The sequence below is a fragment of the Onychomys torridus genome, chromosome 7, assembly GCF_903995425.1.
Source record: "Onychomys torridus chromosome 7, mOncTor1.1, whole genome shotgun sequence".
Classification (NCBI taxonomy): Eukaryota; Metazoa; Chordata; class Mammalia; order Rodentia; family Cricetidae; genus Onychomys; species Onychomys torridus.
In genome coordinates, this window is record NC_050449.1 from 98190806 (window position 1) to 98204112 (window position 13307).

The 13307-nt window shown below is 40.9% G+C and overlaps 1 protein-coding gene across 1 annotated transcript in view; it reads right to left on the bottom strand.

Annotated features, from left to right (window-relative positions):
* The window catches only part of Nek11 (NIMA related kinase 11), a 233011-nt gene that overhangs the window by 138859 nt on the left and 80845 nt on the right, over positions 1-13307 (bottom strand). The window contains exons 5-6 of the mRNA XM_036193523.1: positions 11294-11358; positions 9982-10108 (exon numbers count right to left, since the gene is read on the bottom strand). Coding sequence (XP_036049416.1) covers positions 9982-10108; positions 11294-11358 — 192 coding nt within the window. The remainder of the gene's footprint in view (positions 1-9981; positions 10109-11293; positions 11359-13307) is intronic.

Below are 13307 nucleotides of genomic sequence, written 5' to 3' on the forward strand. Positions count from 1 at the left end.
GCTTGTGCTTGAAGGCACAGAGGCTTCATTTATCAGCCAGGAACTTGGAGGAAGGGACCTGCACCACCACGCAAGAAGTAGGTGCTAGCAAAAGAAATATGAGACAATGTGATTGAACACACTTCTATGGCACTTGAGGTCAAAGATGTCTTGATTATCCAGGCATATATTTTAAAACCTATCTCCTAGTTGTATTGTTTATTCTGATAACTACAACTGCATGTATCTATGTTTTTATTTTCTCCAATTTCCAAACCAGATATTTTTATATGAAACTTAGTATATCACCTTCTAACTCCTAATTCCCATCCTTTTGGAGATAGAAAGCACCAGTGTTGGGAAGCTGAAGTAAAGAAACACACACACACACACACACACACACACACACACACACACACACAAACTGCATTTTACTTAGAAGTCTAAGATTTGCATTCCTTTCTTTTTTCAAAATACATCCAACTATGTAAAGCTAAATAAATATATTCTGAGAGATCACACTGTATGAAATGAAAGGGAAAGTGGGAATCAGGTACATGTGAGACATATCCCACCCTAAATCTCCCAAGTTGCCATCTGTCCAGGTTGCCAGAACTGCGGATAGGGCTCTGAAGCGGGGCTGATAATGAACTGCAGATGAAATGACAGCTGCCTTGTCTCTGTGTAGCTAAATTTACTCCTTTAAAGATCTGCCAGACCCTTGAGCAGAGAAGAGATCCAGCATGTATAATCTAGTGTGCTGGCAAATCTTGTCATCTTTTAGGCACTATTCCATTTGATGTGATTGAGAAGCATTTGGATGTTTTCATTAAAAAGTGTATATATGAAGAGCAGTCAATGGCTATGGAGAGAGGGAGAATCCATCTTCTCCAAGGACTACCCTCATGATAGATTAACCAATCCCAAGTATGAGCAATACTAAATGGGCTCAGTGGGTTTTACACACACACACACACACACACACACACACACACACACACACAAAATGGAACAATAATAATTACAAAAGAAGAGGTCATGAACTTAGGATTAGGGATGTATGGGAGGAGTTAGGGGGTGCAGCAAGAATGGATATAATATAATGTAATAAATGTAATAAAGTACTCATGTATAAAATTCTCAAAAAAGAAAACTAAAATTTAAAAAAGCATACATAATGACCACAGTTAAATGTATAGAGAATGAAATATAAAGTTAATATAAGAGGAAAAGGTTTCCCTTTAGTGTATAATAACCTAAATAGCTCTTAGAATTGAATATTAGCATAAACTGCCCAGGCATAATAAAACTTAAAAAGATAAAACATACAGATTTTTCACTTGATTGGTTAGCGTTACCCTAAGATATTTTATATTGTTTGTGGCTATTGTGAAGGTTGTTGTTTCCCTGATTTCTTTCTCAGCCATTTTATCATTTGTATATGAAAGGGCTACTGATCTTTTTCTGAGTTAATCTCGCACCCAGCCACTTCATTAAAGGTGTTTATCAGCTGTAGGAGTTCCCTGGTAGAATTTTTTGGGTTGCTTATGTCATCTGCAAATAGTGATACTTAGACTTCTTTCTTTCCAATTTGTATCTTCTGATCTTTTATTTTCTTACTGTTCTAGCTAAAATTTTGAATACTACATCGAATACATATGGAGAGAGTCAACAGCCTTGTCTTGTCCCTGATTTTAGTGGAATTGACTTTCTCTCCTTTTAATGTTGGCTGTCAACTTGCTCTATATTGTTTTTTATTACATTTAGGTATGTTTCTTGTATCCCTGATCTCTACAAGACTTTGATCATGAAGGGGTATTGGATTCAGATTCCAATGAGATGATCATGTTGGGTGTTTTTTCTTTTTGATTGTTTCTATGGTGGATTACATTGACAGATTTTCATGTGTTGAACCATCCCTACATCTCTGAGATGAAGCACACTTGATCATGGTGGATGATCCTTTTTGATGTGTTCTTGGATTTGGTTTGTGAGTATTTTATTAAGTATTTTTGCATCAATGTTCATGATGGAAACTGGTCTGTAATTCTCTTTCTTTGTTGAGTCTTTGTGTGGTTTGGGTATCAGGGTAACTGTAGCTTCATAAGAACTTCAAGTCTTTGAAGAAAGAAAATGGAGAAGATATCAGAAGATGGAAAGATCTGCCATGCTCATGGATCTGTAGTATTAACATAATAAAAATGCCCATCTAACTAAAAGCAATCTACAGATTCAATGCAATCCCCATCAAAATTCCATCACAATTCTTTACAGATCTTAAAAGAAAAATATTCAACTTCATATGGAAAAACAAAAAATCCAGGATAGCTAAAACAATCCTGTACAATAAAAGATCTGCCAAAGATATCACCATCCCTGATCTCCAGCTCTACTACACAGCTATAGTAATTAAAAAAAAACAGCATGGTACTGGCATAAAAACAGACAGGTGGGTCAGTGGAATTGAATTGAAGACCCAGTCATAAATCCACACAACTATGGACACCTGATTTTTGACAAAGAAGCCAAAATTATACAATGGAAAAAAGAAAACATCTTCAACAAATGGTGCTGGCCAAACTGGGTGCCAGCATCTAGAAGAATGCAAATAGATCCATCTATTACCCTGCACAAAATCCAAGTCCAAGTGGATCAAAGAACTCAGCATAAAACCACTTACACTGAACATGAAGGAGAGAAAGTGGGAAATAGCCTAGAATTCACTGGCACAGGAGACAACTTCTGAATAGAACACAGGTAGCACAGACACTAAGACTAACAATAGATGCAACCTTGTGAAACTGAGAAGCTTCTGTAAGGCAAAGGACATGGTCAATAGGAAGAAACAGCAGCCTACAGAATGGGAAAAGATCCTTACCAATCTCACCTCTGACAGAGGGCTGATCTCCAAATTATATAAAGAACTCAAGAAACTAGACATCAAAAAAAAAAAAAAAACCCATATAATCCAATTAAAAATGGGATACAGATCTAAACAGAGAATTCTCAACAGAAGAATCTCAAATGGCAGAGAAATACTTAAAGAAATGTTCAACATCCTTAGCCACCAGGGAAATGCAAATCAAAATTATTCTGATATTTTATCATACACCTGTCAGAATAGCTAAGATCAAAACTACAAATGACAGCCATGCTGGAGAGGATGTGGAGCAAGGGGAACACTCCTCCATTGCTGGTGGGAGTGCAAACTTCTGCATCTACTTTGGAAATCAATATGGCAGTTTTTCAGAAAATTGGCAATCAATCTACCTCAAGATACAGATATACTACCCTGGGGCATATACCCAAAGGATGCTCAGTCATACCATAAGGACACTTGCTCCACTATGTTCATAGCAGTGTCATTTGCAATAGTGAGAAACTGGAAATAACCTAGATGTCCCTCAGCCGAGGAATGGATAAAAAAAAAATGTGGCACATTTACACAATGGAGTATTACTCAGCTGTTAAAAATAATGACATTGGTAAATTTGAAAAGCAAAGAAATGGAACTAGAAAAAAAGTCATTCTGTGTGAGGTAACCCAGACCCAGAAAGACAAGCATGGTATGTACTCACTCATAAGTGGATATTAACTGTAAAGTAAAGGATAACCATACTACAATCCACAGACCCAGAGAGGCTAGGTAATAAGGAGGACCCAAGGAGGGGACACATGTATCACTCTGGGAAAGGTAAATAGAAGAGATCTCCTGGGTGGACCTGGGATGGGTGGGCATGGGAACTTGAGGATTGGGTGTGGGGTGGATGGAGGGGAAAGTACTGAAAGAGATAACTGGAAAGGTTAGGCATTTAGGGGTCAGGTAGAAATCTGATGCAAGGGAAACTCAAATCTACAAGGATGATCCCAGCTAAGACTCCTAGCAATAGTGACATGTAGCCTGAACTGGCCATCTCCTGTGATCAGATTGGTAACTATCCCAATTGTCACCAAAGGGCCTTCATCCAGTAATTGATGGAAACAGATACCGAGACCCACACCCAAATATTAGGCAAAGCTCCAGGAATTCTGTTGAAGAGTAGGAAAAGGATTGTAGGAATCAGAGGGGTCAAGGACATCACAAGAAAACCCACAGAAACAACTAACCTGGTTCATAGGAACTCACAGTCTAAACCAACAACCAGGGAGCCCGCATAGGACCAACCCAGGCCCTCTACATATATGTCACAGTTGTGTAGCTTGGTATACTTGTGGGACTCCTAACAATGGAAGCTGGGGCTGTCCCTAACGCTTTGGCTGGCTCTTGAGAACCCATTCCTCATACTGGATTGCCTTGCCCAGCCTTAATACAAGGGGAGGAGCTTAGTCCTACCCCAACTTGATATGTCTTGTTTTGATGATACCCATGGAAGGCCTTCCTTTTTCTGAACAGAAACAGAAGAGGAGCAGATTGGGGGGCGGGCATAGGGGAATTCAGAAGAGGGAATGGGAGGAGAGGAGGAAAGGGAAATTTCAACCAGGGTGTAAAATAAATAATTAAATTTTAAAAATAAATTTTTCTAAAAAAAAGGTGAAACATAACAGGCTACACTGGCTACTTGAAATGCTACTTGACACATGCTCTGTAGCAGTAGTTTACCAGGGGCACCAGGCACTGGAGCCCCTGTGACGGCTTCCCAAATGCCCAGTGCCTGTAAGAAGCACCTGAGAGGGGGGTTAAAAGCTGACCCTGAGCATCCAGGAGATGCAGCGAGACAGGAAGCATGGTTTCTGAACTGCTGCCAAGTTTCCACCCAAAACAGGGAAAGTAGAGAATAAAGGCAAAAATCCCAGGTCCCATGTTTTTAGCACCTAAGTGAAAACTTGGAGCCTAGAACTTCAAAGTACAAATAGATGAAGACAAGCTATTGAGCTAATACCTGAGGAGTATGGCATCTATGTGAGGAGAAGCCAAGGGAAGACAGTGAGGGGGTGACTACAGAGCCTGAGACCAGAAGCACAGTCAACAGATGCCTAACAGAGAGTACTATGAGCCCATTTAAGACCAGCAGCTGGGCTGGGGGAAAGCTCAGTCAGTAGAAAGCCTTCTTTGTAGATACAAGGACCTGAGTTTAATCACTCCAGAACCCACATCTAAACAACAGAAACAAAACCAAATAAACAAACAGCAAATGTGATGAAAAGCCTGCTTGAAATACCAATGCTGGGGAAGTAGAGGTAGACAGATCCCTGAGGCTGGTACAGTCTACTCTAAAAATACAAAGTGGGTGGCACATGAGGTATGACAGTTAAGGTTGCTTACTGGTATACACACACACACACACACACACGCACATGCACACACACTAACACACACACACACTAACACACACACATATATACACACACACACACATATATATATATACACATGCACACACACATACACATATACACACACACATATACACACACACATATACATACACACACATACACATGCACACACACACATACACATACACATGCACACACACATACACATGCACACACACACACACATACACACACAGACAGAGAGAGAGAGAGAGAGAGAGAGAGAGAGAGAGAGAGAGAGAGAGAGAGACATGGGGGGACAGACACACAGTGAGACAGAGAAACAGAGAGAGATACAGTAGCTGAGTGAATAATAGAACAGCACAACCCAACGGAAGTCCCTTCCCTGATGAAATGCTCAACATTTCTGCAAACAAAAGCCACATGGAGGTACTGAGCACTTGAAATATGGTGACTGTGATCAGGAAAAAGTAGCCATTCTTTCCACCATATCCTCCCAATATATGTGTCTTAAAAAAACAATTATAGAAAAAAACGGGTTTGGGTGAACTTTCTCCTGCTTGAAAAAGCTCTAAATATTCTCTTGCATAATTTTTTTTTTAAGCTGGGGATTGAACCCAGGGCCTTGTGCTTGCTAGGCGAGCGCTCTACCACTGAGCTAAATCCCCAACCCCTATCTCTTTCATAATTTGACCAATGGAAAACCAAGGTCAGTAGCCATGGGACAGCAAAACAAGAAAGAGGAGCAGTATGAGAAAAACTGGCTGCAAGATGAAGAGAGTATTTTTCATCTTCAGATATTCTTGAGGCCAGCCCTAAGCGTTCTATACAAACCACAGTCTAGGAAAGACCATGGACAGCGCTCCACCTGTGGTGAAGAAGAGATGGGTACTGGAAGTAACAGTAGGGCATCCTTCCATTCCCAGCGGCTATCCACTTCACTGCCCCATTAAGGATGGATTTGGCAACAGCTCCCACTGCTTATGGTTCCAGCTGCCTTACTCACTTTATGCAGTCTCCCAGGACTCTTTTAAGATGGAATGAACTTCAGAAGTAGTAGGATGTGCTAGGTTAGAGAAAATCTACCTTTCTCTTCAGTCTGTTCCAACCTTCCCCCTCCAGTATATTTCCTATAGCCCAGCCTGGTATCCTTACAAAATGGGTCCTTTGTGGGAGGGGAATGTTCTTTCCACATATTCCTTTTCCCTCCACATAAGTGCATCCTGCCCTGTTGTTACTGGAGTTGGTATGTGACTTGCTTCAGCCAATGTAACAAAGACTGAGTGAAAGCTTTCATACAGAATGAGCTCAGAGTAGCCCTTGATCCTTAGTTCTCTGGCATTCAATGACACCCTTTGCTCAGGCACAGCCTGGACCTTGAAACTGGGGAGAGCCTTGAAGTAGAGACTACTTTAACCTGGAGCCCCTCTAAGAGAAAGCAGACCACAGGGGAACCGTTTGTTTCCTGGTGAAGGAAACAGAAGCATCCCGAGTTGGGGCTGGCCCCTCCCCACTGCATCAAGGCTGAGTAAGGCCCCACCCTGGTATGCCAGCCTGTGTTGACTACCCAAGGGAGACCTTACCCTCTGTGTGGAGGCGATGGGGGTAGAATGGGAGCAGGTGTGGGGGTGGCTGGAGAGGAGAAGGGAGGGGGAAACAGGGGTTGGTATGGAAAAGGAAAGAAAATTTTTTTAATAAAAAAATTATATATATAAAAAAGAAGCAGACACAGAAGCTAAATCGGGAGCAGCTCCCGTGGCAGCAGCTGACATCCCCCAGCTTTATGAGCTGCTTTGAAGAAAACTCTGGTACTAAAGGCCCATTTCACTTGCCCTTAACCCAAGCAGTTCCTGCAGAGGTTCAAAACCAGGCTGTTGGGTTGGGAGTGCCTTCTAGGAGAGCAGGCACTGGTGTGACTACTGTTCTCCAGCAAGGACATGTCCATGGGCCAGGCAGAACAGGGGGTGCTGACCCCTCTATGTTTCAGTCCACCTATATAGCTAAGCTTGCCTTCCGAGATCCCGAAAGCCTGGGTCCATAATCAAGCATGAACTGGACTCCACCAGTGTGATTCCTACCACCATTCTTCCCATTTAAAACATCCAACAAACCCAGGGCCCCGTACCAGGGAGCAGCCTAGCTGACTCTCCTAAGGAAAGAATGACTGACAATAAGATAGTGCTTCCTCTCTGCTCCATTACCGGACCATCCCCCCAAACACTGCCCTTTTGCCTCTGAAGACTAGGTGCTAACTATTCATAGCTGAATCCAAGAACCAGTTAAGGACCACAAGTCATATTTATATTTCTCCCATGGGGAAAAAATGGATTTTAGCAAACACACACATCAGCTGGGTTCAAAGCACTCTCCTTGATGACCCTTATTATTGTAACTTTCCAAATAACTGCTTTTCAACTTTTGGAACCAAGTCATCTTTTGAGAGCAACTTGCTGTACTTGAACGCTATCATAATCAAACCCAGGAAGGTCTAACAGATTATTGAAGGAAAGTAAGGTCACATATGAGCAAATGTTAATAGATTAAAATGTAATTAGTATTAGACTAATTCTTTTTAAGCTCTATAAATATAGTATGTCCCACTATTGGTGCTAAAGCAAAGCATCTATAAATTATTCATATGTATTCCCAATCCCAAGAAAATTTTCCACAGTATATGGATACTGCCCACTCCAAAGCCGAGATGGGTTCTCAGCTCATACCATCTAATTTTCCTGAGTGTCTCCCTAAGATCACTTGTCACACTTCTCTATCTGCCACTATAATTAATAGTTCTCCAATATTCCTTCCACTTTAAGTTTGGCAGCCAAAATTTCATTACTAGATAAGCCTGTTTTGATTTAGATACAAGCAAAGTAATTACTAAATTCATAATAAAGTGGTTATTTGGGGTCAAGATGATACATTCTCAGCCCATACTTGCTGAGTAGTTTATAATCACAGTAGGGGAGCTGATCAAATGCTGAATAGATTTTGTATGTGTCAGGTATTTTTGTAGCCACAAAACACCACAGGGATACTGCTTGATATACTTATAATTCCCCACTTAATCCAAGGACAATCTGTAAACAAGTGCACTGGGCACAGATGAAATGAAGAAGTGCCTTTGTTTCTCCCAGGGTTCTATTGCCTCCATTTCCTGGGAGTCGTCCTTCTGATCTGGCAAATAGATGTGGATGTCCTGTCTAAAGGGATCAGGTATATTGCCACACATCATCCCTGAGACTTAAACAATGGCTTTCTGAACTTATCTGCTCTTAATCAAATGGCATGCTGCAATAACTTAAGATAACGTAATCATAAGTCATGGGAACATTATATATTTTAATCTATTTTTATTCATCTCTTTATTTTACATCCCAGCTATAGCTTCTCCCATCCTCCCTTCCCAGCTCCTCTCTCCCATCCTCCCTCCAACCCTATTTGAATCTATTTTAAAATCCATAATATTTTTTAAATTAAGCATGAAGAGAGAGGTGGGTAGGTAACTAATAGCCATTGCAAAGCCCAGGATTGTTACCTTTGACCTGGAAAAGGAATCACCAAATGAGCAAGGTTTTTCACAAGAAGCAAGAGCCAAGCATTTGTGTTTTTCCATCCAGGTCACTGCACGGTGCTGGGGAGTAAGTGTGTGCTCCATTAAACGATGTGAAGAAAGGTGGCACTCCTTTGCAGGTTTTGCTTTCTGCTTTTTGGTGAAGTTTTCTTTTTCCTTGGTGTGGGGCGCACATGGGGAGGGACAGTGATTGATGGGTGAACTAGAATGGACCTCCAGGACAAAGGGCTCGAACCCCAAAACAAACAACCATGAGACTGAAATCCAGGGATGAGGTTTGTGTGGAGCCAGAGAAAATCTTGACAGCTCCCTTCCCGTGGGAGGCACCAAAGTAAACAAACTCTTAAGGGACCCTAAGCCAGCTGCTCTGTGGTGGTTCATTTCCCCTTAACCACACAAAAGGTCATTTTCTACCTCATCATCTTTAGAAAACAGAAGTGGGCATGTCTTTCACATTGCTCATCTTTGAAAGCCCAGAACTACTTAATGTTGATTTGCATACAATAATTATTTACTTAATTAACAAGCTCTCAGCTAGATTGCCCTTCAACCCCTGGATGCTGAAAATTATGTAAGCCCTCTTCAACGTACAGAAACACTCCCTGGACAGAGCCCACTGCTAACAGCAGGACAGACTGAGGCATTTCCCACCTGGCTCAGCCTGGCCCAAGAGCACCATAGAACTGAGACATCACAGATGTCTCTGTCACTGAAAATCCAGGAAATGGTAAATGTAGGTTACCCGTAAATCCAGTATCTTTAGTAAAAGTCTTTAAAAATGCAGGAATGCAGCATATTCCCCACAGAGCTGGGAGTTAACCTTAAAATAAAATGAAGCACAGTCTTTAGGATGACAAATGCTTTATTTAATAGGCTACCCAAAGCACATCAAAATTTAATGCCTCTGCCACATTAAGAACTTTCCCCTGTGGTTCAGGAATGACAGAATCCAAATCAGCCAACTCATCTATGAATAGAGAGAATCTTTGAAATGAATTTCACAGAGTATAACAAGCTCCAAGCCCTCATCTCCCTCTGGCCACAGAACACCTCAAATGCCCAAAGGGGCACAGTGAGTGAATGGAGTAAGCCGATGAACTTCAAAACAAAATGCCTAAAGAAGTCCCTGGGGCCAGCCACCACCTACTCACCAGATGTCAGACTTGGCATCATAGCCTTGGTGCTTCAGGGCCTCAGGACTCATGTAATAGGGAGTCCCAGCCAAAGTTGTAGCCAGCTCACATGATCCCATCAGCAGTCGAGAAACTCCAAAATCCCCTGGGAAATTGTGGTTAATTTGTGTAAATAGTTTAAACAAACAAAAAACATCACTGGAAATTAAGAACTAAAATTGATTTCACTTCACCATATATTATGCAGTGCCTCATGCTATTTTAAGGGAAAAGGAAAGTGACATTTTAAATTACATAATTGTGATCAATAGCTTTAAACATGTATGCTTTTCAGGAAGAAGAAGACTGAACAAGGAAAGAGAATTATACAACCTCAGATTCCTTATTTCTAGAATTATAAAAAACTAGAATAACCTGCTATTAAGCTACTGGAAGTATGATAATAACTAACAGAAGGATTCCAGAAGGATTGAGTGTGAAGACATGAAAATTTACCTGCAGGGAGAAGAATTTGATATTAATTTAGAACAAAGGGAAAATTCTAAAGATTTTAACTATTCATGAATATACGTATAAAAATTTGAATCCACTGACTTCTTTAGTTAGTCACAACCTGCATTCTTTTCCTCCATCAGAATTTCCTATGTGATGCTAAGACATCTGAGTAACTATTTGAATGGAGATATAGCTCCAAAGAATTAAATATTAATAAAGCCATTATAGCAGCATTTAAATTATGTATGGTCACTATTCACTGACTGTACTAAAGTAAGTGGGTGGGGGATGGAGAGACAGCTCAACAGTTAAGAGCACTCATTGGCTGCTCTTCCAGAGGACCCAGGTTCAATCCACAGCACTCACAGTTCACAACCAAGCTGCAACTATAGTTCAGGGCATCTGATGCTCCCTTCTGGCCTCGGTGAGTACTGAATATATGTGGTGCACAACATATATGCAGGCATAACACCCATACACATAAAAAAATCATAAAACTTTTAAGTAGATGAGGAACCCACAGCAATTAATGAAGCCAGCAAAACAAGTCAACTGCCTACAAAGTGCCTGGTAAAGAGCAGGATTGCAAAGCATGCCTTTTAAATCAACCAGCCATGTAGCAAGTGTTTTATACTTCAGTTTAGATCAGATAATCACAAACAAAATAACTGGGATTTGTTGGTCTCATCCAGGTAAGAACAAATATTTACAAAGGTTAAAGAAGCCAGGGCTGGACGACTTCAGCATTAGCTTGAACTATGCACTTCAGCTTGCTGTGGCTGCATCTAGGATAAGCTTGCTTGTAGCTTTAGAGCAGGTATTTGAAACATCTTACCGATTTTAAGTTGATTATTTTTCAGAAATATATTCTTTGATTTCAAGTCGCGATGGAGTATCCTCCTGTGAGGGGGTGGAGGAGATGATAAAACTTCATGTAAAATAGGAAACTAAACCAGATCTACAATCAAGGGTATGGTTGTATATGGGGAGTAACCACACCCTTCCACAGATCCAGCTTCCATTGCTTAAAGGCTGCAAAGCCAAGAACAGTTTTCATTTCTGTTGGAAGAAAAGGAGAAGACTTCGCAAATGGGAGGTTTGAAAGGGGAAGGAACATGCAGTCTTGCTTTTTACAAGTGTTTCAAAGGGTCAGATTGTGTTGTGGGTTCTGTTTGGTTGGTTTTGCTTCATGGCTGTTGGGATAAGGTTGAGGTAAGGTCTCATAGTTTAGGTTGGTCCAGAACTCTCCATGTAAGCCTGGCTGTCTACTTTTTTGTAGTGCAATATGTGTCACACCTCATCCAGTAACCATACCCTCAGTTGATGGGCAAGTTATCACAAAATTTTATAATATATTATTACCAAACTGTTCACATGTTGTGAAAGCAACAATACTGACAATGATATGGTAAATACTTGTTGAGTCTTGCTATAAGCCAGCAGTGTGAAATATGTCCATTAAGACTTCTATTTCCAAATTTAAGAGAACCAGATAACACAAAAATCTTTTCCTATAGAGGCCCCCAAATGCTAAACAAAGTTTACAAATAGGCACTCATGAGCTGAGCTCATGATGCAGCCAATCTCCTGGGAATTTTATACGAAAAGAAACTGAAAATCAGAGTGGACAGTAGATGTTGACTCCTGGGCAGCCTTTGAGGATGTAGTGGTCTCAGAAAGTTGTGGGCTAGCTATAATGGTCACAGCAGAAGACATAAAGTCTGTGTAATGGGTCAGATGGTGCTAGTACACATCCATTAAAGCAGAAAGCCACACACGATCCAGACAGTGACTAGGTGACCTAAGAAGCATGCTTGTGTGTGTTCAGAAAGAAAGCTCAAATCTGAGTGAGGGGCAACACTCACTCAAACTGGAGATCCAGCTATGCAACAGCTGGGGGGTCACAGAGACCCTGAGCCAAGAGACCAGAACTGAATGTTCAACTGTTAACATCCTCTGCTCATCTAGCAGAAGCAAATGTAGACTAAGAATCAGCAGAAATAGACAATGGTATCAGATGCCAGAGCTTTTCAGACAACCAAATGAGATACAGACTCTACGTGCATTTTAAATGCTTAAAATCACAAAGGAAATAAGAGAAAACCTGAAGTAGAAACACCAAAGAGATGGTACTGATGAAGGAAGTTGCCAAACAGAACTTGTAAGGGAAAATGTGACCACTGAAATTAGAACCTGAGGATTACATCATGTCTTGGCTTAACCCCATTGAACACGTTATAACGTGTTCAATGGGGTTAAATCTTAGATCCACACCACACCTTCCATGATTAGCTGTATTCACAATTGCTAAAGCATGGAGGCAAAATAGTTGTTCTTCAGTAAATAAATGGTCAAGTCAACTGACACATCTGGACAATAGGGTGTCATTCAGTGCTAACAAGAAATGAGCTATCAAGCTAGGAAAGAACCTGGTAGAAACATACAGTAAATACATACTGCAAAGTGAAAGAAGCCTATATAGCATATGATTCCAACAATGTGACACTGAGAAAAAGTCAAAATATGAAGATGATCAAAACAACAGTGGCTGTCAGAGGCTAAGGAGAAGGAAGACTGAGTTAATAGAGCCTAGATAAAGGATTTGGGCGCCAAAACCTGCTTCAGGTTGATGAATTCATGCCAACATATGTCTTGCAATCCCTATACAACATCAAGAATGAGCCCTGTGTAAACTATGGACTTTGAGTGGGGCAGTGGTTTGAATAAAAAATGGCCTCCACAGGCTCATATACTTGAATACTTAGTCACCAGGGAGGAGTGGAACTCTTTGTTAAGATTAGAAGGATTAGGAGTTATGGCCTTGTTGGAGGAAATGTGTTGCTGGGGGT